This window comes from Cetorhinus maximus, chromosome 12, assembly GCF_964194155.1.
Source record: "Cetorhinus maximus chromosome 12, sCetMax3.hap1.1, whole genome shotgun sequence".
Taxonomy (NCBI): domain Eukaryota; kingdom Metazoa; phylum Chordata; class Chondrichthyes; order Lamniformes; family Cetorhinidae; genus Cetorhinus; species Cetorhinus maximus.
In genome coordinates this window covers 84637726-84664989 of record NC_135890.1, presented here as the reverse complement: position 1 = coordinate 84664989, position 27264 = coordinate 84637726, and the positions used below count along the sequence as shown (strand labels likewise).

General features: G+C 43.5%; 1 protein-coding gene across 1 annotated transcript in view; it reads left to right on the top strand.

The window, feature by feature from the left end:
• The window catches only part of LOC144688002 (kinase suppressor of Ras 2-like), a 206054-nt gene extending 180191 nt beyond the window's left edge, over positions 1-25863 (top strand). Inside the window, exons 5-6 of the mRNA XM_078554657.1 lie at positions 13170-13351; positions 25763-25863. Coding sequence (XP_078410783.1) covers positions 13170-13351; positions 25763-25863 — 283 coding nt within the window. The remainder of the gene's footprint in view (positions 1-13169; positions 13352-25762) is intronic.
• The last annotated feature ends 1401 nt before the right edge of the window (positions 25864-27264 follow it).

Below are 27264 nucleotides of genomic sequence, written 5' to 3'. Positions count from 1 at the left end.
TATGGCTGTTCTTCAACCTCACTGCCATTTTCCCGCACTATCCCCACATCCTTTGATGACTTACTATCTAGAAATCTATTGATCTCCGTCTTGTACATACTCAATGACTGAGCCTCCACAGCCCTCTGGGGTAGAGAAATCCAAAGATTTACCAAGCTCTTAGTGAAGAAATTCCTCCTCATCTCAGTCCTAAATGGCCTACCTCTTATTCTGAGATTGTGTCCGCTGGCTCTATATCCCTCAGCCAGGGGAAACATCCTTCCTGCATCTACTTGGTCGAGCCTTGTAAGAATTTTGTATGTTTCAATGAAACTGCCCCTCATTCTTCTAAACTCTAGAGAATACAGGCCCAGTGTCCTCAATCTTTCCTCATAGGTCAATCTCGCTATCCCAGGGATCAGTCTAGTGAACCTTCGTTGCACTCCCTCTAAACCTCTGTAGGTAACGAGACCAAACTGTACACTGTACTCCAGGTGCAGTCTCACCAAGGCTGTATACAATCGCAACAAGACATCTTTACTCCTGTACTGAAATCTGCTTGCAATAAAGGCCTACAGAAAGATTAATTTTTCTCTAAAATATGACTCAATAATCATCAAAGCTTAGTTTATTATTGTACGTGTCATTCAAGAATAAAATATGCTCAAGAGCCTGTATTAAAATACTGAAATTCCACCTTTCAAACTTCATTTGTTAATGTTTTACTTAAGTAGTACGACTTTTGTGGAATTGATATTTCTCCATGAATTGATTGATATACCATTATTGAAAAAATCTTTGCTTTCTATCCACTTAAAATTTGTACCGTTATTGTTCTAGTACTGTACTATCGATGTGTGAGTGGATGCTTTACAATTACTGTACCATCATTATATAAGTTGATACTGTACTTTCAGCCTGGCTCAGTTGGTAGCACCTTTGCCGTTGAGTCAGAAGATTGGGTTTAAGTCCACACCCGGACTTGAACAGAAAAATCTAGGTTTACATTCCAGTGCGGTACTGAGGGAGTGCTGCACTGTCGGCAATGCTGTCTTTCGGTTGAGATGTTAACTGATGTTAATTTGCTCTCTAAGGTGGACATAAAAGAACCCATGGCACTGTTTCAAGAAAGTTATTGTTCTATTCCAGAAAGCTGGGTGAAGGATAGAACTGGAGGCAACCTTTACACTCTTTCATATTTATTTACAGAGTTATGCATCAGAAGTATACACCTCCTAACCCAACGATAACAATTTTGGTCTGTGTTTGTCTGTAGGGGCTCATGCGAATGCCCAATTAATGCTGACCATCTGCGTACAATAAAACGTAACTGTCATGCAAATAACATATTCTCGTCTCTCTCTTTAAATAAAAAAGTGTTAATATGTATAACCAAATTTTCAAAACAAATTATATTCAGAGCACTGCATTGAAGACTCCCCTCTAGAATCCTAACAATGTCTTTATAAATTTATTTTCTTTTGTAAAACAATCAGACAGTTGATGACTTGCATCCACTTATTTAATTTTAGAGATTTCCTGTCTCGCCAGCATTTGTTTCAATCCAGCAAGGTCGATCCATAACCTTTTCTCAGTCACACTTATTCCACAATTATCTACATCACATGCAATAGATATACTATTTTCAGTATGCCTCTTGTACAGAATCCCACTTAAAATATTTGACAAGTAGAATCCAATATCCACTGCCTCCACGAGAACCATTGTTCAGCAGTTAAAGCAGCTTAACACCCCTTTTTATTTTCTTATCTTCCTGAGCTAAAGGACAATATTTCCCATTTTCACCCACAAGAAATGTTATGAACCCAACTACATTAGAATACCCATCAGGAAGGTTAGCTTATGAAATCTTGGTAAAAATGACTTATTTCACATTCTTTGGATCACTTAAGGATGGGAACTTAAGTAATCATTTCTGGAGATTTAATTTTTAAAATGTTTTAATTTCCCTTAAAACATAGAACCATAGAAAAGTTATGGTGCAGAAAGAGGCCATTCAGCCCATCATATCTGCGCCAGCCAAAAAGAGGAAAAAGAAACTAGCCGCCTATTTTAATCCCACTTTCCAGCACCTGGTCCATAGCCTTGCAGGTTACAGCACTTCAGATGCAGATCCAGGTACCTTTTAAATGAGTTGAGTGTTTCAGCCTCAACTACTTACTTAGGCAGTGAATTCCAGATGCCTATCACCGTCTGGGTGAAAAAGCTTTTCCTCATGTCTCCTCTAATCCTTCTACCAATCACCTTAAACCTATTCCCCCTAGTAATTGACCCCTCAACTAGGGGAAACAAGTCTTTCCTGTCTACCCTATCTAGGCCCCTCATAACATTCTCTACTCTAGAGTGTTTCATCATAGTACTCAACTCTAATACATCAAATCAAGCATCTGGTCTAGCCTGAATATAAAATCAGTTCAACTGACCAATCAAGCTTCGCCATTGCTCTGTCCCTTCTTCAGATATAACATCACCTTTCTGTGTTGACCTAGCTTGATTAGCTGGGATGCGAGTAACACTCCCGAAATAGGATTGTTGACTTAATGTTATTCTAGACCTATTCTGCGTAATATTTAAACCAATATATTTAAGCGCCTCACAAGACTGTCTCCCAGTTTTAAATTCTGCCTTAATCTTATTAATAGCACAGTTCGCATAGCATCCCACAAAAAGTTATCAACATGTATCATGAAGATCCTTGAAAGTTTCCCTTTATGATACCAATAAAGCATTGCAGAGTCTGATTTTAGTTAAACATAACTTATTTCCAACAATGCCAGTCTCACTGAAAAACTGTTGTCTCTTTGGCCTTCTCTCTAAAAGATTTCACACCGCAGAAGTGCGGCTTTTACATTGATTAATCTACACCCACATGGATATGTGACCAAAAGAGCTAAAAAGATTTTCAAGATTACTTTTCCAGCTCTGGGAAACTCCAATCCAACATCTGGGTCACTTTTCAAAACCCTGAGCAACTCATGCATCCTCTGTTTATGCATTGAAGACATATTTTTGTCTCTTACTCACTGGGCAGAATTTTTCCGTCGGCGTGCGGGGGTCGAGACCCGCAGGCCAACGCGTGATATGACGCGCGGTGACGTCGAGCGCGCATCCCAACGTCACCGCGCGCCATCGCGATATTTCGGTGCGCGCGACAATGTCCGTTGCGCGACCACCATTAACTAATGGGCCACTTGAGGCTCCAATTACCTGGATTTTAAGGCACCCGTGCGATCTTCGGCTCGTCGCACGGGCGCAATGGGCAGGCGGGTATTAGAAATTTGCATGAAGCTCATCCACGGGCGGGAGAAGAGGGCTCAGTGGATTGGCGAATCCAGACATTTAAAAGTTACTGCTCAGAAGTTAGTGAAACTTGCCTGTGTGAGGTGGAGAAGTCTCAAATGCGTAGCAGCTGCTTGGACTGGACTCGTAGCCTTCAGGTCAGCACTTTTCAGTGAGGGTTTGTTTTGGAGCCTGCAGGTTTCAGCAAGCCTCCCTGAGCCTGGGAATGGGAGTTGTGCTCTCCACTGGAGGCACCTCATCTGAGGAGGAAGGGAGGGCTAGAAGGGGGAGGAGGCCAGGAGTGCACATTCAGCCTGCAAGGGAGCCACCTTTGGGAGGACAGGTGCAGGCACAAGGGGTGCAGGGCTAAGAGGTAGACCAAGGCACAAGGGGCTGCAGAAGACTGTATTATCCTGTTGCCAGGATATACAGAAGGTGAAGCACCGACCTCAGTATGTCTGAGGTGCAGTGCCGAAGGAGGCTCCATCTGTCAAGGGAGACAGTCAACAGTCTCTGTCAGATGATTGATCCAGAGATCTCAGCTAACTGTGTGGGTGGACATCCCATGCCAGTGGCTCTAAAGGTCACAGCTGCCCTCAACTTCTATGCCTCCGGCTCTTTCCAGGGATCGGTGGGTGATCTTTGTGGTGTCTTGCAATCAGCTGTCCACACTTGTGTCAAGCAGTCACAAACGCTCTGTTCAGGTGTGCATTGACCTTCATCCACTACCGCTGGGACGAGGCCAGCCAGACAGAGTGAGCCAGAGGCTTCGTGGCCATTGCTGGCTTCCCCCGTGTCCAGGGCGCAATAGACTGTACACATGTGGCCATCAAGGCGCCAGGAGGTGAGCCTGGCGCCTTCGTCAACAGGAAGGGCTTCCACTCCATGAACGAGCAGATAGTGTGTGATCACAGGATGCTGATTTTACAAGTCTGTGCAAGGTACCTAGGCAGCTCCCACGACGCCTTCATCCTCAGACACTCGCAGGTTCCAGGGCTCTTCAGTGCTCCGGCTCGGCTGGATGGATGGCTGCTGGGTGGCAAGGGCTATCCCCACAGAAGGTGGCTCATGACGCCTCTCCGCCATCCAAGAGCAGAAGCTGAGCAGCAGTATAATCGAAGTCACGCTTCCATAAGGGCTGTGGTGGAGAGAGCCATCAGTCTTCTCAAAATGCGCTTCAGATGCCTGGACCGTTCCAGGGGTGTACTCCAGTACCCTCCAGACCGTGTGTTGCTGATAGTGGTTGCATGCTGCGCTCTCCACAATCTTGAGCTGCAAAGGGGGGACGCTGTGGACGAAGAAGATGTAGACGGAGCGGCTGTGGCTGAACACGATGAGCCCAGCAGTGAGTCCGAGGATGAGTATGCACAGGGAAATGCTGAGGGGGCACACGCTGACCCGGGCATACTCCAGGGAGGCAGGGACACCCGGGACGCTCTAACCCAAGGAACCTTTAGTTAGCACAGGACATATGGATCTGCAACACAAGCCTGGCCTGTAGCCTCCATCCTGGAGACCTTAGTGCAAAATCTGTCTGGATAGGAGCATTGGCGATAGGCCCAGTCAATAAATGTAAATGACACACAAATCACTCATCAAATCTCAGGAATCCATGTACCTGCCTGAGAAAAGAGGCACCCCCAGCCATATTAGATGACATAAATGTAATGCTGTAACAGAAATCTCTTGACATAACAGAAATAAAATGGTGTTGCACTTCACACACAATCAGAAGGAACTCACAGTGGGGCCAACATAAAACCACCAGTGATGAACCCGGGGTGTGCCTAAGGTGCCTTCATTTTACGTTTGCGGGCGCTACGTCTTTGTGGTGCCCCCTCGCTGGCACTGGTATCTGAGACAGCCTGCTCTCTCTAATGTCCTGTTGGCCTCAATGACTTTGGCAGATGTCCTCTGGCCCGTCGAGCCTGTCCTAGCACCGCCTGGGAGGGAGCTGCCAGCTCTGCAGCTGGCATATCCTCAGTCGTCGCAGCCTCATTGGGTGCAGTGGTCAGTGCCAGAGGGGCGGAGGAGCTGCCGCCCTCATCCGGAGCGCCCTGAGAGGCACCAGCAGAAACGACAGGCAGCTACTCCGCCGACATGAGGTCTGTTCGGCCCTCCCTGCTCACCGTAGATGGATGGGCACCAAGGTGAGATACCTGGTGCCCAAACCACCGCCGACACGGGCACAGACCACATGAGGTCAATGCCCCTGTGAGGGATTGCAGGTTCAAGCGCAACCCCAGGAACCCCTGGTCCTGTCCCTGGAGCTGCCTCTCCATGAGACTCTCCATGGAGTAAGCCTGGCGCTCAGCCATGAGGCTCAATGCATTGGCTATGGTCTGCGTAGACTCCTCCACCACTGACACCAAGCCAAGCACAGCCTCATGTATCTCTACCAGATGGCCCCACACTCCTGGCCGCATGTTAGCACTTGGCTACATCGCTGACGACTCCGGAAGCTCATCATCAGCGACGGACTGAGCATGTGCCTGGGCCCCTGCAGACCTCCGACTGCGGGCGCCACCGGCACTGTCTGTTTCCGCCAGCTCCTCCAGCGACTGTGAAGCGCCCTCACCACTGTGACCCGGGACACTAGCCGAAGATATGATGCCCTCTGAGGTGCCAGTATCTGCGCTGGTGCCTGCCTGGCAAAGATGGTGTGACACTGGTGATGTTGGAACTTCATGCCCCTCAGGTGTCAGAGGGAGCCCCTGCTGCTCCGGGTCCCGGGCCTACGCCGCTGATGCTGAAAGGAAGAGTGAGGATGCTCGATCAGTTAGCGTGTGGGCAATGTCAAGGTACATGCCTGTCCCCCGGCTCATCGTGCGCTCATCATTCCACACGCAATGGGCAAACCATGTTGGTTACATCACTCATCCACTGCCATGGATGTTGAGAGACTGTTGGTGATGTAAGTACTGGCCACGCATACCTGCCTGTGGAACCCCAGCCTCTTCCGCTGCAGCGGACATGGGCACGTGCCGCCTCTCCAGGTCGAGGGCCTCCTGCTCAAAGTGGCTGAGCATCAATATCTGGGCTGGCCCACCGCCAGTCCTCAGCTGCTCGGTGTTGTTATGAGAATTCTTCTCCTGGAAATGAAAAAATAGCATTGATAAGTGATACTTGAACCATCAATCTCCCGGCGGCCGGCCCACCCCAAGCCCAGTTGGCCATTGCAGGGGTGCAGTGCATCCTTCCCCCACTGCTGGCCAGCACTCACACAAATATGCCTGGTGTGTCCTACCGCCAACCACCACCCCCCCACCCCTTGGCCACATGCTGCCTTCATCACTGTTGGGGGCACACAGTTGTACCTGCCGTTGCAAGGAAGCACAGTGACGTGGAGCACAGAGGGCAGCACATCCATCTGTGCCACAGGACCTTGAAGATCTCCTCCCACCATGTCATCACCCTGACTTCGACATGTCGTGGAGTTTGAACACTGCGCCTGGGCGTAGCTTTTTCAGGTTGCCCCTACCACAGTCATGTGGGTGTCAGTCCATCACATGCTGCGGGTGCAGAACCCATCTCATCACAGCCCTCTCAGGCTGACCAACGCATAGGGAATATCTGCTGGGCTTCCCAGCTAAGGACATATGCTGTCAATGACTCATTGCACTCGGGCCACTCAGACATGGGTGGGGCGCCAGAGGGGGAGAAGCTTACATGATGGGTGAACTGAACGATGCCAACATGCTACTTACCCTTCCTGTGCACAGCAGGTCATTGAAGCGCTTGCGGCACTGGGTCCATGAGCATCACACCACATCATGGAAGCCCATGGCCTCTGCTACCACCTCCCACGCCTGCTTGGTCAAGTGGGGTGGCCTCCTCCTCCTGTCCTCGGGGACGGGCACCTCCCGCCATACTGCCACCTCCTCGAGGAGGGCAGCAATGCACTCGTCTGAAAACCTGGGAGCACAGTGACCACCCGCCCTACCCTCCTGCATGGCCAGCCTGGATATGCCTTGGCCCCAACCTCTGGCCATGTCCAGCAGCCTTGGTGTGGCTGCAGCTTGGTCTTTAAACAGGCTGCCGGGTCGCCATTCGACCCGGCGGCGATTGCCGATCCACCACCGCCCGCCCACTCCCGCCATCCCTGGGAGTCACCAAACACGCTGGGCGGGCCTTAATTGGCCCGCCTGCATAAAATGGTGGTGCGGTCCCGATCACCGGCGATCGAGTCCACGACCGCCCACGCTGGCTCCCGCATGACCCACCTGACATGGGGAAAATTCTTCCCACTGATAAAATGAATTGTCTTGCAGTGCTGCAGGTTTCAAAGTTTGCTTCACACATTTAAAAGAAATATACCAAGAAAGTGATTCCAACATATATTTGTTACTCATCTGATTTGACAGCCTATAAATATTAATGTTCAAAATGATATTACATTGTAGAAGTCCTTGCTCAGGCTAAATAAGAGATTTTGTAAGTGGAGTGACTTTTTTAATATAAGTTTCAAAGATGCCTATGCTGTCCAGATGAAATGCTCTGTAATAATCTACTTGCATAGCACAGTTTTGGTACACTGGAATTATAGTATCCACATGTATGCTACTAATATAGTATTAGAACACTGAGTATGGTATCTGCTTGTACGCTGAGAGTACAGTAGAAAATTAGAAAGAAATAACTGCATTTATATATAACTTTTCCCGACTTTAGGATGCCCCAAAACACTTTACAGCAAATGAAGTGCTTTTTAAGTGCAGCCATTGTTGAAATATCAGAAACACAGAGGCCAATTTGTGGACTGCAAGCTCCCACAAACAGCAATGTGTTAATGACCAGATAACTTTTTTTTAGTGTTGTTGATTGAGAAATATATACCCTGGGACACCAGGGATAACAGTTAATTGCATTTAAGTGGATGCAGGTGGTGGATATTAACTGGGCATTCACTTCAGCCCCTATAATAAGACACAAACTTAAACTGGTTGTTGGATATAGTAGTGATATCTATTCTAGAGGGGGTCTAGTGAATGGAGGGATGTGCAGAAAAAGGTAATGGCAAGTTTAAATATAGTTTGAATGTCCAGGATAATGGTTAAGAAGTGCAGCAGATGGGATGAAATAATGGAAAGTAAGAAAGCACAGTGCAAGCACTGATAGAGGGTCCAGAAGTGTCTCATGCATCAGAGAATGATCACATAGTGGAAAAAGACCCTCTGATACTGCAATAGGTTGATTTTGCCGTCTTGGTCCTGACAGACATAATGTGCAAGTGGAGGCCATAGCTTGAATAGATTACACAATAAAATAAAGGCCACAGAACAGTTTGGAAGCAGAAGTCCTCATGATTGTGAAGTTTTGGTGATTGCCAAAAAACTTGAGGATAAACTAATAAGAGATGCAAAACAAATGGGATTTGAAGTTGGAGAGAGTTTGAAGTTTATCCTGAGGTACCAGATAAGGGGGCAGCCAGTTTTCCATATCGATGGACTTAGAATGAAAAAGTGCTTGCAGATGGGACTTATAAGGCTAAAGTGAGGCCACAGACAACTGGGGGCAGATGTGATATGCCCATTCTGCATCCCTGGCCAGGTCAAATTCCACCCCCCTATTGACTTGGTTTGGGTATGCTTATATGGAAATTTTAGTGTCTTCTGCTTTGTAATGATGCTAAAGTTGCAGTATAAATCCAAACTGGTGGCTGACTTGACACTAGTGAGAAACTCTTCCTAGGCTACAGTACAGCAGTTCCAGCCAGATACTATAAACATGGTACTGCCATGTTCACAAGTGAATTGCTGCAAGTCAGTCATGTGTGAAATTTATTAGCCTCTGTCTGAGTTGAAGGAGGAATTGTCACAATCTATACACATAATAAACAAGCTATTTTGTGGAAATTTGCGCAACATGTGGGGGCAACATTTATAGTGATAAATTAATTTATCCACTGTTAATGATGTGATATCCCATTGTGAAGGACCCAAATAAAAATCAGTAATATTTCCCTGTAGTATTCCCTACATTATATTTTCATAAAATGGAATTATGAAAGTCCTGTTGCAAATTAAAGTTATAACTATCAAATTATTTTACTACAACATAAATGGTTTTAAATGGAAAGCTCAACATGGTGCTAACACATTAACATTGTCATTGCCGTGAAACTATTTTATAGCTACAGAAAATACTGTGTGAAACCACTCTTAGCTCCCAATTTGGATGACCTATTCCTCATTTTGACAAGTACCACATGCCACTCTTGATACAGCTGTCTGATCTGATGCAACCATGTGCCTTATCCTGTCATGCAGTATTTGTATTACTGTTTTTATCACATTCAAGTGCCAATAAATGTCCTACTACTTTGTAAATTATTTCTCCGCATTATTTTACAAAATGAATACCTCAATTTCAAAAAGCTATTCATTTGTTCTCCAGTTAGAAATAATGGATCTGTCAGAAAGGCATGATGGCTTTACAATTTAATTATTATTCAAGATGAACTAATTTCACGAGCACAAAATGTAATTGCTGCAGGAGGAAATCCTGTTGTATGGTAATAATGCAGGAAACACGACCTCATGTCCTCAAGATAAAAGGGGAAACAATGTACTATTCCGGTCATCTGCATAGTTTTAATGGGAGAAAGTAATACAGAGACAATAAAGGTGCTTTCACAATGCATTCGACTATTTTATCAGAAAATGACTTGTGTCTATCATCCTTGCATGAGTCTGTCCTATATCATGTAACCATTCAATAACTAGTCATTTTTCTCATTGGATAAATGTTTCCTCGTCTGTATATTTCACCTTGGTTACGTTCCATTTTTGTTATTCATTAGTCAGAATATGCAAAATTTTTCTCCCCTAGTTTCACTTTCCTCCCCAATACCCCCAAAATTTTAAGCAAGCACCGTGACAGTTCTTCAACCATGCCACTATAAAAATAAAAAAGTTGGCTGACAAAAAACATTTTAAAATACAAATCACAGACTTACAAACTCTCCCTCTAGTAACTTCCCCGTTTCTCCACAGACAGCACCAATAATTCCCGCGGGTCTTTGACCATCTGGTAGACCCTACCTCGCTATACTTCACTGTCATCACCCAGCCAGCTGGCTGCAATGGAATGGGATATCGGCAGGGATTAGAAGAAGCGGCAGATATGACTCCCGTTATCTTGAACTACCAACCAAATCGAATTTTGCCCCCTTAAAGTTTGCAATGAACCTAATATTAAAACTGAAAAACTGCACGGTAAATTCAAAAATAAAATGGCACAAAAAATACTAATATTTGGATTCAGCCACCACAGATATCTTTCAGAATCTTGCCACGAAGTTGGTACAAACTTATATTTGCATCTGAACAGTGGTCGTTTTGTAAGTTCATATCTTGCATGTGCCTGGAAGGTTGCAAATAAAGCGTGCTAAAGCAAATCCAGAAACACTTTGGTGAAATACCTTTGAGTCATATGAAGGAATTTGAAAAATAAAAAATTTATCAATTAGGGGATCGATTTTTACTGGGCGACTAGCTTAGAGGAAGGCATTTGACCGAGCACATATTAGTCAGTCACAAACAACATAATTGGAGTCCAGAAACTATGGCCAGGATTTTTCAGTCGGCGTGCGGGGGCGGACCTGACACGCCGGCGGGTAAAATGATGCGCGATGATGTTGGGTGTGCGTCCCGCGCGCTGTCTCGCAATGTTTCATTCACCAATATTAAAAAGGCCAATTAAGGAAGTAATTAAGGTCAACTTTACACTGCCCATCCAACCTCATGGTCGGCGGGCAGGCAAAAAGGCCAAGGGGTCTTTACGTTTTTTATGAAATCTCATCCACGAGCGGGATGAGGTTTCCTAAAGCTTCTATGAATTAAAGAAAAAAATTTTCTGAAATGTAAAAATATGTCCCATCTCATGTGACTGTGTCACATGAGGGGACATGTTTAATTAAATTTTTTTCCATTTATTTATTTCTTTCTAAAGCGCTTCAATCTCCCTGAGGCAGCTCCGTGCTTTCGTGCATGCGCGAAAGAATGCTGCCCCCAACTCTCCCTCCTCCTCCTCCCGCCCGCACAGGTAGCGCTGAGCACTGCCACTCGCGCCTTACGCTGGGTGGCCCTTAATTGGCCCGCCTGTGTAAAATGGTGGTGCAGAGCCGATCGTGGGCGGCGGTCGGCTCTGTGACCGCTCCTGCTGAGCCCGCCCGACATGGCAAAAAATTCAACCCTATCAGAATTGGATCAACGCCCAGTTCTAAATTATACAAATGTAAGTTATTTAATCTTTATATGTAATCACATCATTTTTCAGTTTGAGTGCACATATACATAGTCATCTAATTGTCCCCCATTCTCTCCTTTAGAAGAGCCAATTCATGGATTATTTCTCCTGATTAACTCTCTCATGAGCCAGGGGGGTGGTGGGGAGGATCTTAAATCCCCAAGGATGTTTGGGTGCAAGGTAAAAATTTTCCATTTCCCAAACCCAACCCCAATCTGTCTCCTACCCACCCAGTTTTAACGGAGGCAAGTCAGGGGGCAGACATTCAATCTTCTCTCGGGCAGTGCATGCACCCATTTTACCAAAATGTTTATCTTTAACCAGTGGAGACTAGGTTACTGCAGGAATCCCAGCATGTAAAAGGAGGCAAAAGCCATGAGGTAAGTGTACTGCTTCTGGGCCAAGAGGAACAGGAGTATTTCCCCAAGCCCTCAATCATATCTCTTTATGCACCCCATGATCAGACCCCGCTGATGTCTGACTCCACTCCAAGCAATCTTCAACTTTTCCCACCCCTTCCACCCGCACCCTCTCACCCATGCATCTCACGTCCCCACCTCCCCCAACCCACGCCTGGTAATCTCTGATTGCTACTATTCCACACACCACAGAATTCTCTAGATGTTCATTGTTCATTATATTCTGCAAGTGGCCCTCCTCTCTGTCATGTTCAGCCACCACACCACCCCCACTATCTCTAAGTCATCTACCGTTCATTCCTGAGTTGTTAACAGATAATCAGCATATCAATCAAGCTGGCTGTTGGGTGGGAAAAACCTCAGTAAAATTAAAAATTTCACTGTTTCTCGTCCAGGCTCCAAGCAAATATTGGGGCCATTATTTACAAAACCTCCAGCCAGCAAAAACAAAGACCCTCTAACTGTCTGTTAATGTAACCATAGAAAAATGTTTCTCTAAATAAGCATTTTTCTAACAGTTGTATTCCTTCCAGTGTATAAAATAATGAGGGGAGATGGTTGTCATGCACCATCAGCACTAACTGTACTCTTCAAACTGATTTGCCTCAATAATAACAACAACATGCGCTTAAATGTCACCTTTAACCTAGTGGAACATCCCATGATCCTTCAGTGAGGCAAACAATAGCCAGAGAACAGGTAAGGGAAGTGACTGAAGACATTGTTAAAAAGGTGGATTTTAAGTAGCCTTTTGAAGGTGGGGATGGAGGCAACAAGTTTTGTTGTTAATCCTTCATTCAAAACAGAAAGGTTTAATGTGATACTTGCAGGCAAATTTTAATTTTCCAATGTGTTCCTTGATATTTTCCACTGGCCCAGCAGTTAGATCTGTGGAAAATGAAGAACTGTATTGTATTTGAAATATGTCTACCTACTACTTTATAAGATATTTCCTTTGTTCAATTTGTTGAAGTATTTGCAGTGGGTACTAGAACTTGAAATTTGATCAATCCTGCAGTAAAATCCCAGAAAGTTATTTAAGAACTAATCAAAGTTGAACAGAGGCAGAAAGATTTTTGCATCTCTTTTAATGTCCAGCAGTAGTTGTTTCTGTAGTCATTATTGTTTCTAAGTAGTGAATCTTTTATTATATTTGGAGGGCTCGTTTTGTACATGTGAATAGGTCTTTACTGATTTGTTACCTTTGTATCATTCTGCCAGAGCAAAGAAAAAGAACAAACCACTAAACCTGAAGATTCACAATAGTGTTGGTAGCTGCGAGAACATCCCTGCTCAACGTTCCCCTCTTCTCTCTGAACGTTCTTTAAGGTCCTTCTTTGTTGGATACCCATCTTTCCTTCCTTCCACTCCTCCCGTTCACACTGAAGCCAATTTCTCATCAAGTAAGTAACCACAAGTCATTTTGAATTGGTTGCTGGTTGAACAGACAGTATATATTATAGGTTAATACTCAGTCACTTCATTTTGGTATAACATCAGCCTTCTATTTTCAAATCTTAAAGCCACTTTATTTTTAATCCCAATGCTTTGATATTGTTTTGGTTTACTCATTTGTTTTACTTCCAAAAATAACTCACATGGAGTTTGATAAGTTTGTAAAGGGGCAGTTGTTCATTCAGTAGTGGACCGTTTGGGAGATTACCAATAGCTGGTTATAGTTTTAGCAGGCTATCAAAGGTAGTTGGTTTGAACCAGTGATATTAAATCACTTATTTCAGGCTGTAGCATGCATTTAGAGTCACAGCAGAGTAACATCCAGTTCAAGATCTCGCAGGAAATTCAGCGAATAACCTTATGATATGTATTGTAAATTAAAGAGCAGAGCTTGGTTTTAAGGATCTTGAAAGTTTTTTTTGATTGTTACGGTGCTTGATTCCATAGTGATATTGTCAGTAATGGGCCCAGCCACATTAAAATTCTACCATCTTCTCAAGAGAAAGGCACTGGTGTTCTAGGAAATACAATCATTAAAATGGGAGCAGTCAGATTCGTTTAAAGTTTTAAAAGCGTTTTGGAGTTACATCCAGTCTAAAGCTGTCAGCTCTGCTAACTATGGGGAAAGTGCTGTATTTGTGTAGTAGAAAATCATTTTTTTGGAGTAGGGTTAAAAATAGGATTTATTAGTAAGAGTAGAAAAAATTACTCAGAAAATAGAAAAGATATTGACTGGAAAATACAAGGGACATTGGCCTCAGTTTTTGATTCATATTGATACCTGGGATCATAGTGGATACCAGCTTCAGACTGCACACAGTTTGTGCTGAAAAGTGGCATAGGGACACATTGATGTTTCCTGACTTTCTTAAATGACAGTAAAATTACAGGACAAAACAAAAACAGAATTACCTGGAAAAACTCAGCAAGTCTGGCAGCATCGGCGGAGAAGAAATCAGTCAACGTTTCGAGCCTCCATGGCCCTTCGGTAGAACTGCAGCATAGTTTCAACAAGGGAGAAATATAAATTGGTTTAAGGTGGGTGGGGGGGGGGGTGCGAAGAGACACATTGAGGGTGTGGTGTGAGCAGATAATAATCAAAAGATGTCACAGACAAAAGGGTCAAAGAGGTGTTGAAGGTGGTGGTCTTTGTCTGAGAAAAGTGCTAATTAAGAATGGAAAACAGGATATTCAAAGTACAGCTCTAGTGGGGGTGGGGTGGAAAGACTAAAGGTTTTAGTTTTAGATTTAAAAATAATGGAAATAGGTGGGGAAAGAAGAATCTATATAAATTATTGAAAAAAAAGCGGGTGGGGGGGGGGAAAAGAAACGGGGTGGGGATGGGGGGAGGGGGAGTTTAAGATCTAAAGTTGTTGAATTCAATATTCAACCCAGAGGGCTGTAAAGTGCCTAGTCGGAAGATGAGGTGCTGTTCCTCCAGTTTGCGTTGGGCTTCACTGGAACAATGCAGCAAGCCAAGGACAGACATGTTGGCAAGAGAACAGGGTGGAGTGTTAAAATGGCAAGCGACAGGGAGGTTTGGGTCTTTCTTGCGGACAGACCGGTTTTCACACCGTATCGTTCACTTCCCACTTCATTAATTATGCAGCCACAGGAAACATGCCATCTTGCTGGTGGGGGGTCCTCTGAATAACCTGCCATGCCAGTACCTCACCGTTTCCTCACTCTGGGTGCCATTTGTAACTGCAGCTGCGCACACAGTTCTCAATCCTTGCAGCCCAGGACTGCTCCAGTGAAGACAGGGCCCTGAAAGCCAAGAAGAGTTCAGTGACCAGTCACTGGAAAGCCTTTTTCAGGCCCACCGCGATGTCCTCTACCCCTGCTCCAGCCGCAGGAGGTCCAGCAATCTCACCACTCTGGCTTGGAAGGCGGTGACAGTGGTGGTCAGTGCCAATGCCGCAAAGTAGAGGTTGGCTATCCAATGCAGAAAGAGGATGAATGATCTCATCCGTGCTGTAAGGAAACTATCTCATCACTGTAAACTCAAACACTCACAAGCCCATCACACATTCACTGGTATCTCACTCATTGCCAGCTAAAGGGACATCATCACTCGCTCGCTCTCACACACCCTCACATCTCCATCTGGCCTCATCTCCTCTGGAGACGGTCTCCTCAGCCCTTACCATCTTGAGGCCACTTGCACAGATCAACATGTATTCCCACACACACCTGGGTTACACCCCTTCCCCAGTTCTGCCCTTGCCCTGCAGCCTCTTCCCTTCTCCAAGCAAGCCCTAGCTCTGCAGCCATTGAAAAGCCACCCCTTATAGCTGCTCTGGTAGGTAGAGACCTGCCTGTGAACCCCCTTAAAAGTGATGTGGTGCTACCTGAGAAGCCTGGCGCTGATGACCGCGAGGGCTTACCCAAAGCAAGGTAGGCAAACAAACCTCAAAGCTCAAAGTAAAATTACAGGACTAGTTATATATATGGCATGTGTCAAAACAGTTCTCCTTTATGGTTCCAAGCATGCTACAGTGGGGCTTCTTTTGTCCCATGTTTAAGATCCAAGGTGGAGCTAAGAGGTGGGTTTGTGGCACAAAGGATGGTTGCAGTGTCAGAGGCCTCTGGCTTGCATCAACTTATTCCTGAACACCGTGGAAGGAGAGTCAACCTCACCAGGCTTGACAGAGTCCTTTACACAAGGACCTGAATTGAGCAACCAGTGGTGTATGTAGAATTGACTTTGGGCTTCTAGGGCTTCAAGGTGACTGACATGTCATGAGCTGATATGTGTAGATTCTTTCGCTATGCTGATGGCAGATGACCATAGTATATCCCATGAGGAAGTTCTGAAATTTGATATAACAGTTGCTGGAAGATGTTAATCTGGAGGCTGGTATGAAAACAGGTACTGGCATAAAAATGTTTGAGTCGATCAGTGAAGCATACCTGTATAGGGGCAGAGCCATCTAACCGGAGACAAGCTCAGAGAACATGTTAGGACCATGCAACAAATCTGCTCTAACCTACATGTGGTGCAAATCAACGCAGCCAAAATCTCTGGACTTGGTTAAGCAGAATGTTTCCCTATGTGAAAATAGTGTGCTTTTTATGTTAGATAATTGGTTTATTGAAAAATCATCATGGCGGCAGATGCCGAATTGTGATGGTGATACAAATAAATCAAATAAACATAATTAATAACGTAGTTATAGAAAATCATTAAAATAAAATCTAGCGTAAAATAATAGAAGGATTGCACAATTATGAACATTTAAGTCTACAGATAATTATAATATGTTGCAAAATGTAGGTCTGATTAATTTACAGAATTAAAATGAAAGGTCTATTGCACTCTGCATTTTTTAAAGTCCATAGATCATATATTGTCAGGTTGAGTTCCCTAAATTCTCTATCATTTACATGGTATTTATGGATTTCTCAGTAGCTTAGTTTGGAGGCACTTAAGCATTAGAACGTAGGAACATCAGACTTAGGAGCAGGAGTAGGCCAACTGGCCCTTTGAGCCTGTTCTGCCATTCAATGAGATCATGGCTGATCTGGATGTGGTCTGAACTCCACTTTCCTGTCCTGGTGTAAAATTCCACCCTTGGAGATCTGGGTTAAAGTGATAAATTACTGGCTCTCATATCTGTATGAACAGCCTAAAACCATTGAATTTCCAATTTTAAATATTTACACACTGCTGAATCTCAGGTTTATACATTTCAAAGAATTTCAGTAAACGTGATATGAACTACCACTGTGACAAATATAGATGTATGTACATCGTCCTCAGGAAAAAGTGAGACATTAGCAGAATTTTAATTTCTAATTAGTTTTGCTGGTAAAAGCGACATGTCTAAGCTTTTCGTCTTGCACTCATCAGGACACTCACAAGGATATCAATATAAGGGGGAAAACAACAGTTTGTGCTGTATGTGAAGAAAGTGCTGATTGGTTGGCAAGTGGCGTTGCCATGGAGAATGCACCACTGATGGTGACTGACAGTTAACTGCCAAGCATTGTTTAAAATTTAAACCAGGCAGCTTGACCCTGATTGGTCGAGGCATTTCCCTGAGGAATAAGTCAGCAAATGGCTGTCATTTATTTTGTTTAGCTGAAACAGGCACAATGAATGTACATGTTATTTCTGTCTGCAAAGAACAGGGCCCTTTGTATTAATATATATAGTTTCTAGTACACGCAAATGTGCCACATTGCGCACCCGACTGACAACCTTAAATTAGTTATCAGGGTAATTCTTAGCACATTGAGGATTATTTAGCAAATGTTGTCCAATTGCGGAATCACATCTAATGTTGGACACTGTTTTGAGTTTTGCAAGCACGGGCTGGTTGGGTATGGTCTGTACCTTGCCTGTTGTGAACAGCGGCTGGGACATGCTGTTCGATACGATCTGCCAGTCTTTGGGACGTACGGCCTATGTACCTAGCATCACATTGGCACTGAAATTCATGTACCACATTACTCATTTATGTGATAGGCAGAACGTCTTTTTGGCTGATCAGCAGCATCCTGTTAGTGATGAATACCACTCGTGTTGCTGCTGCATAAGTAGCAGTGTGAAACAGTTAGCTTCAACTGTTGCTTAAATTTTTGAGATACCTTGCCCTTCCTGGGTAATCTGTGGTAGATGGGCACCTTTCAGGGCCAAAAGTGACAGCCTTAGGCCCGTTCAAGAGTTTGCGTGATGTACGGCACAAAATGACCTGATCAGGGTGGCCATTATCCTGCAGGATACATTTGATGCACCCTATTTCAGCATCAAGCTTGCATGGTGAGCAAATGAGTAATGCAGTATATGAATTTCAGCACCAGTGTGATGCTAGGTACGACGGCTGTACATCCCAAAGACTGGTGGATCATGTCAAACAGCATGTCCCAGCCACTGTTCGCAACGGGCAGGGTACAGACCATACTCAACCAGCCCGTGCTCGCAAAATTCAAAGCACAGTGTCCAACATTAGATGTGATTCCGCGATTGGACAACATTTGCTAAATAATCATCAATGTGCTAAGAATTACGCTGACAACCAATTAAGATTGTCAGCTGGGCTCGCAATGTGGCGCATTTGCGTGTACTGGAAACTACATATATTAATATACAAGGCCCTGTTCTTTGCAGGCAGAAAGAACATGTATATACATTGCGCCTGTTTCAGCTAAACAAAATAAGTGATAGCCATTTGCTGACTTATTGCTCAGGGCAATGCCTTGATCAATCAGGGTCAAGCTGCCTGGTTTAAATTTCATACAAAGCCTGGCAGTTAACTGTCAGTCACCATCAGTGGTGCAATCTCCATGGCAACGTCACTTGCTAACCAGTCAGCAGTCTCTTCACGTACAGCATAAATTGTTGTTTTTCCCCTTATATTGGTTCTGATGAGTGCAAGACGAACAGCTTAGACATGTCTGTTTTTTCAGCAATACTCAAGTTCTGTACTATCAAGCGACTATTCTAATCAACTATAAGTGTGGGCATTCTATAACCTAGATGTTACCTGTGCCAGCATTTCATGTTGTGCTATTTCAGTAGGCAATATGTTGAAATGAGTTAATCTACAATCTGAAGTGACCGTATGAGGGGACTGCAAATGGCAAAAAGTAGTGCAAATTAAACTGTAATTGTTCCGGATGGAACATGACTCATCATAGCCTCAAAGCTAGACCAATATGTTCTAATTCATCTGTTGCTACTTATCCTGCCAACATGATTCATCCTGTGGTGCTGGCTCCGACTGCACAAGATTCTTGTCAGGTGGAGGGATGAACAATTAATCTTTTACCAGATGAAGGCTGTTTATGCATGGGATGAACTGCTGGGCATGAGAATATGCACACTGTGAAAAGTTACATACTTAATGAATAAAACCAGCGATCATTTTTAACAAGCTTTGTATCTTCATTTTTTTAATGATCTTCATTTCTCACTATTTTTGGCATCTTCTACTCAGTGATTTATTCATCTCATTGACATGACACAATTGGATAATGAAGGAGGAGCATTTAACACATCCTTTTGAAATTCCTCTCTCGTAAAGTACATATGTTAAGCCTCTACAAAAATAACGGAATTTCAAACGAGGCATGGAAACATTTGTAAACTGTAATCCCAAGGTATAATGTTAAGTTCCTTCAGTAGAATGTATCAATATGCTTTGTGCTTTCTCTTCTACTTTCTGTTTCTAACATGTGAGTGGCATTGACAGGCAAAGGATAATAATCGTTGAGGCAGTTAATGGTAAAGTAGGCCCATTGGAAACCAGTAATGCAGAATTTCTGACAGCATCTGCGGAGAGGAATACAGCTAACATTTTGAGTCCGTATGACTCTTCAACAGAACTGTTGAAGAGTCATACGGACTCGAAACGTTAACTGTATTCCTCTCCGCAGATACTGTCAGACCTGCTGAGTTTTTCCAGGTATTTTTATTTTTGTTTTTGTTTTGGATTTCCAACATCCGCAGTTTTTTGCTTTTATCTTAATGCAGAATTTCTGTTTAATCCATGCCGATAGCAATGATAGTGCTGAAGTAATTGATAATTGAGCAAGAGCCAAGCTGATAACCAGACCTGCAGTATGAAACAAGGCAGAGCCAATTAACCCATTGTGCCTGCTTCTTGCTGCAGCTTACGTGCTTTTACACTGCCATAGGTTTTCCTTAATTTACTTCATATTCTGAGGGGATCTGAATAATCACACATATCCAAGGAGAGAGAGTCCTAAAAATGCTCTCTGAATGCTAAAGTTAGTTGAGTGAATGCTCTAATACACAATTTTGATATTTTAATAGACATCCCTGAAAACATTTTTTCCACAGATTTTACCTTAGAATTGCAGCTTGCTTGGGATGCAAACTGGGTAGGCAGAGCATGGAATTCAGACAGCACCTGTTTCTGCCAGGTACCTCTTTCTGGCCAGCTCTAAAATTCTGAGAACGAAGAGCAAGCACCACTTCCATTCTTCCCTCCCTCCCATCTTGATGTCACACATGAAAGCTGGCTGGATAGGATGTCAGCCTCTGCGGAAATCCTGCCAGTTCTACCCAGTGTAAAAAAAAATTATGCCTGCAGGCTACCTGGCACATTAGCCATACAAGCACCATAAGTGGAGCTCATTGTGTAAAGGTTGAGTTAACATCAGAAATGCCTGATGTAGATGTAACTATGATGTAATGTCACATGACTAAGTAACAGAGACCTGGAGGAAGGAGAAGTCCAACCTTAAGCAGAGTTCCTAAGATGTACATAGAGCTGTAAATAAATTATAATTATTTTAACAAATATTCAGTAGCTTACTTATGGAAAGTAGACAAACCCTGAAGAACTCCATCTACAACCCAATCACATGACAAAACAGAGTCCAATGTAATTTGCCATTGGCAGATAGATTGATTTCAGACAGATCAATTGCTATCGAGTAAGCAGAAAATCAAGGATGCCCATGGACTGTAATAAATGACATGGGTACATGCCATTTTTTTAAATGGCCATGGCAGACTTATACAAGGAAACAACAGGAAAGGTAAGGCAAAAAAACTGAATGTTTTCAGTTATGATATGATATGTCATGATATGAAGGGGCACTGAAATCAGTCTGAAATTGGGGAGAAAAATGATTAACACAGGGAAATCTAGCTACCTGTTTAACTTTATGTAATATAACGACAACAGCAACTTGCATTAATATAGCACCTTTAATTTGGTAAAACATCCCAAGGAGTGATTATCAAACAAAATTTGACACCAAGACACATAAAGAGATATTAGGACGGGTTGGTCAAATAGTGAGGTTTTAAGGAGTATCTTAAAGAAGGAGAGGAAGTTAGACAAGTGAATTAGTTTGAGGAGGAAGCATTCTGTTGTAACTGCTGTTGATACAGTTGCTAGATGGCTTCATTATAAATTCTTGGCTGAGCTTCAAGAATAGCTACTCACTTAGCTCTCAGCAGGTGTCTGTTTACACAGCTGCAGAGGGGAGTGATGACATATTTATTGCATTGTAATAACCTTGCTTTGAAGATTTTTTTCAATGCCGCTGTGTTTATTTACATAAGATTAAGAAGTGTAAAGTGTTTGAAGTATGTTCTGTCATTGATACTATGAATGGTTCTGATTGATTGACACTTTTTTTGAAGCCGTAAGCTGGGCAGTATTTTTCAGAGTAGATTTTCAAACTCCCTTGCTTATTGTGTCAGTTACATGAGCACTTCAAAGACTTACCAGAGTTGCCAATTGTTAATTTGTTCTGTCCATAGTGGATAGTGGGAAAGTGGGTATGCAGGGTGCATGGGGGCATGGAAGGAGCATGGGGGATATGAAAGGGCATTGAGGTGGAATTGGAGATATGAAGGGGCATGGGAGATATGAGGGGTCATATACAGGGGAAATACAGGCATGGAGGAGGGCATGGGGAGGGGTGGGATATCACGGGGCATTGATGGGGCATGGGGGTTTGTGGGAGGGTGAGGGCTTGATGCCTGATTGTCATGATTACAACTCGACCCAATTTCCCATAAATGGAGGTGGGCCTTGCAGCCTGCCGGTATCACCATTTGCCCACCTCCTTTGCTGCCTCAGCTTTGGCAAGCCTGACTCCATGGCGCCCCCCCCCCCCCCCCCCCACAACCCCGACACAAAAATAGGGCGGTCGGGAGAACTCCTTAATGAAGATGGGTTTGTGGGATCAGGAACTTTCTCAACTCCCAATATCCGTCTCCTTGATGAAAATCCAGCTGATTATGTTTAACACAGGTGCAAAACTCATTTATCGAAACAAAAGTCTAGTCATGCCCTACTTTTTTAAAACCTTAGGAACGAGCCATGTAATCTAAGAGCAATCAGCCTTTAATTCACTTTAGAAGGTTCCAAAGTAGACTTTGTAGCCTTAAAGGGACAGACCACTTTTGATACAGTTCCACTTTAATAGCAGAAGTAATTCACTTTGACGTACACAATATATTGTCCCTATTTTCTGATTTACGTTGAGCAACACCGTCGGAGTTTCGTGAGTTGTTCCAAGAGAAGATTTTGATGATGCAGTGCACAAACATACTGCAAGCCTCATGCTTTAAATATGTTTCTTTTTTTTAAGCTCTAGTTTAGGCTGCCCGTAAAATTGCATTAACTTAACTGATCAAATAAATGTTTCTTCTGGGGTTGTTTATCCTGTTTATAAGATGCTAATGAAGACAAATTTAAACAGCTGCTGTGACCAGCAGGAACAAAATGGTTTCATCAGCTTAACAGTCCCTGACAATATCACCTAACTGCTGGATGCTCAGCAGTCAAGATTCAGTTTGAGCCATCATTTACCAGATGTGTCGATTCACGCATGCAATATCATTTCAGGCCGGTATAGTATAATTTTAATCAGATCTGTGGCTATCTCTTAAATTTGAATCCCTGTTGGGTTATGTTTTCTGTCCTAGTACCCCTTAAACCACTGAATGCACATTTTGGCCTGCATGGCACAGCAACTTCCCTTTTCTCAATCTGATTAGGGCCATTTGTGTTAGATTTAGAAATGAAACAAAAATGATATAAATGCAGTAAACAGCAGAGAAATTGATGTTTCAGTGGAGATTTCCACCAGAACTGGAAGCATCTCTCTTAGATGCTGACTGACCTGCCGTGCTATTCCATGCATTTTCTGTTTTTCATTTTACATGGGAAATGTCAGCAAGACGTTTGACATATTTGTCAAGTGTGTCTGTCTAGGAACCAGTGTGAGCAGCAACAGCCTGCTCCGTGAGAAGAATATTCATAATTCTCTAAATATTCGCTTTGGGTGCTGCCATGGTGAATTGTGCCACTGAATGAAACTAGCTTTCTTCAGTTAAGATCCCCAAAAGCTCCCCCAACAAAGCAGTTACAACAAGGTGCTCTGAAGAAGGGGCATATGGACTTGAAACGTTAACTCTGCTTCTCTCTCCACAGCTAGACCTGCTGAGATTTTTCCAGCATTTTCTGTTTTTGTTTCAGATTTCCAGTATCCGCAGTATTTTGCTTTCACATTACAACAAGGTGCTTGATGGACAATATATAGTCAGCTGAAAGGAGCTTGAGATGGGGAAGCTGTTTCAACTTCAGAGTCTGAATGGTTTATAGACTAACACCTTGTTTAGTCTGGAAAAAAGGAGCCAACTTTGGGAATGATTTTGCTACTGTTTGCCAGTGTAAATAATATAAAGTTAGAGAAGCAGTCAAATCGCATGTTGGGCTGTATCAATTTCACATTTTTCAAGTGTGAAGGTTTTGCCTCTTTAAATGTCGGCAGGCCCTGCACTTAAGTTTTTGTTGGTAAATGAACATAACTGCAGACAATTTATCCAGTTGAATATTTCCATTGATATTTCTTTTGGTGGTTGTTTTTAGTGTTTAACAGTAAATATGAAATGTAGTTGAAAAGATGCGTGAATCTACATCGGAATGAAGAAAGGACAATAGGGATTTGGGAGCCCAGTATTTTTTTGGGAGTTGATTGAATCACCACTGGTCTATCACACATACTCTCATCTGTTACTTCAACATGTTTCCTCCGTGTTGTGTTTTGGTCCCTTAATGCAAAACAGATGTAGGTTTATCCCATTATCTGCAGAATGTCAGCTATATATGGAACACTTGTGCTTTTTCTGTTTGGTTGGATTTTCCGCATAACAGATTTATCTCCTATGTTTAAAGAGAAATTCAGAAACTTCCCATTGATTGGAAAATTTTCTTCTTACAGTTCAGGTCTCAGCCTAAGTAGAAAATGTGGGACCATTCTAATTTCAAGCCTGTATGTTTTCGGTAGAGATCGCAATGAGCCAAACTCGGGTGTCACAAAATTCCTGCTATGTCGAAGTCATCGACCATTCCCGCTAGGAGAATACAAATCCCATAGAACAATGCCCGTGATAAGCTGAAATTCTGCACTTGTAACTCCGGATTAGCTGAACTTGTCTAAGCTTGTTGTATAACTATGCCAACCAATCAGAGCAGAGTTAGACCACACAACAGCGCGAAATCATGGAGCACTAGGAAAGCCATCGTTTGAATTGAGATCTCCCTGTGAAAGGACATGTAAAGCCTGCAAGTGTGGCTAAACCTATGAAAAAGATAAAAATGTTGTCGATCGGAGAGAAGGTGAAGTTGAATACAACAAGTGGGAAACCCTGGCATGAAGTGGAAAGCAGACATCACGAAGTAGTGGGAGATTCCACCATCAAGTTTGTCAACCGTTATGAAACACAAGGCGAACATCTTGGAACAGTTCGACAAGCAGGCATTCTCTCCAGCAAGGAACAGGATGAGGACAGCTGCCTAACCTGACGTTGAAGAAACTCTGCTAACTTGGTTCAATACAGTCCAAGCAGAGAATATTCCCATCTCCGGTCCAATCCTGCAGGAAAGAGGAGTCGGCCTGGCAAAGAAGCTGGGACACATGGAGTTCATCTGCAGTGAAGATGGCTGGACTGTTATTACACAGCAATTGTTAAAAGCTGAGTTATTTAAAATCCCAGAGGGAAACTTAAAACAACTGTCATAACCTATATTTTCAAGTGGTATATTTTGAGTTGCAGCTCTAAACACACAAACAGACACACCCACAGACTAAACCTCTACTTTAAAAAAATAATTTCCAATAACATTATATACATTAATAGCTTCATGACATGGACCAATTCAAGACAAGGCGCAGCATCATCTTCCACGTGGTGAGAGTGCGGCAGTTATAGCAGCAATGACAGATGATTGGCTCCAAAATAGTCTGTGCCACGTCTTGGAAGAGTATGCACCACATTTTAAACGTGGATGAAACCTGACTGTTTTACTGTCTTTTGCCAGACTGTTCTTTGATGTTTAAAGGTGAAAGCTGTAATGGTGGAAAGTGGAGTAAGGAGCATGTCACTGCTATGGTCTGCGCCAACATGGATGGCACCTAAAAGCTGCTGATTCTTGTGATAGGAAAGTCCAAGAAGCCATGTTGCATTGGGAATGTCAAGAGACTACCCATGCAGTACGAGGCTAACAAAGCTGCCTGGATGACATCTAGCATTTTTGAGGCATGGGTCAGGAAAGTGGTGGGTAAAACGTATCAGTGAAAGAAAAAGAAGATTGGCATCATTACAGACAACTGCCCCACCCACCCTGACATCGTTGGCCTCAAGAGTGTGAAACTGTTGCTCTTGCCTCCCAACATCACGGCAAAGCTGCAGCTAATGTATCGGGGCTGAAAACCCACAACCGACAGGAGCTGAACTCAGGTTATCGAGGCCTTCGATAAGAAGCGGGAGTACAATCTAGCTGTTCTAGAGGCCATGTTCATGATGAAGAAGGCATGGAAGACAATGACGGAAGCTATAATTGCCAACTGCTTCCACCACACAGTGTTCAAACAGGTTACAAGTGCACAAGACGTTCAGGACGAGGAGGAGCAGGATGAGGCCAACCGTCCTGATGACAAGGCACTTTTCACTCGGCAGCAGTAGGCCGGCATGGAAATTCCAGCAGAGACAACCATGGAAACTTACACGGAGATGGACGATGCCTTATGCTGCACGATGGAACTGACAGATGATGCAATCGTAGATGCAGTACGTTCTTCAATTGAGGAGCCCGAGGATGCCGATGACCCTGAAGAGTCAAACAAGTGCCTGCCTGCTCACCTGTCTGTTTCCCTAGCTGATGCCGTAAAGGCCATAGATATGCTCCAGGATTTCGCACTGCATCACGTAAACAGCAAAAACATGTTTGACTGCATTGACAACCTAGTGGACAGTATCGGGCATGACCAAAAAACAGCATGCTAAGCCGAAAACGATTACCGAGTTTTTCTGGAGCTAACTCCCGGCCTTTTTCAATGCAAAGCTCCAGCCTTTTGCAAGGTCAGGTCATTGTAAGGTGTGAATAAAATGAATAAAGACTTTTTCACACATTTACTGCTCTGCTGTGTTTGCATTTGGCATTTGAATCTGTTGCTTTTGTCATAGACTGCATTTGTAAGCATATTAGGTTACATAGAGAGACATTCATGTGGAAATGGATTGTCCTCAGCTGTCACAAAACTCCGCTTAACACGAATTTGGAGGCGGAGCCCCTGGAATTCAACTCATGGAGATTTTACTGTACTTAATTCTTTTAAGTAGCCAGTATACTCTGCTTTTAAACATTCATGTTTTTTCGTACTGCCTGGCTAATTTAAACAGAAACAATGACAATAAGGTGATTTTTTTTTAGAGTGAAGCAACAAACTTGGACATTGACTGCACTCACACTTGGGGTGCATGCTGAGCAATAATACATGTCTGTGTATCATTTTTTGAGTTAGGGAGTTAAAACAAAATGGTTCCGAACATACTCATCTCTTCCGGTGGGCTCCTGCTACAACTCTGGCAAAACGGCTCACAGCCTCGCCCAACAACTGGGATCACACCCCTGCTGATCTCTAAGGCCAATAGACCTAAGTAACATAGCACCAGGCCACAAATTAAAGAATAATTCAACAATGGGCCTCAGAAACACGGACCTAAATCAACAGTTGGTTCCCCGTATTGTTGGATGCAAAGGCCTGAGGTCCACTAGGCGATGAAAGAGTACAGTGCGCCGAAGTGTGACCCTGAAGCATTGCTGAGTCGGCAATTTTAATTGAATGAGGGGTCCTCCCCGTAATGGCATCAGGAGGTGTGAACAAATGTCAAAAGGCTGAGCATTTATACTGTGTGTGGCAAAGGATGTTCCTTCCTTCAGTTTTGTTTGTCTTGAGAAAGATAAATTATTGCTGTTATTGCTGTATCTCTTAACAAATGATTATTTCTGCATTTTTGTGGTCTTGTTGGACAAATAAAATTCAAAAACATTGGCGCCTTCCTGATAGCTACTTAAAGCTATAC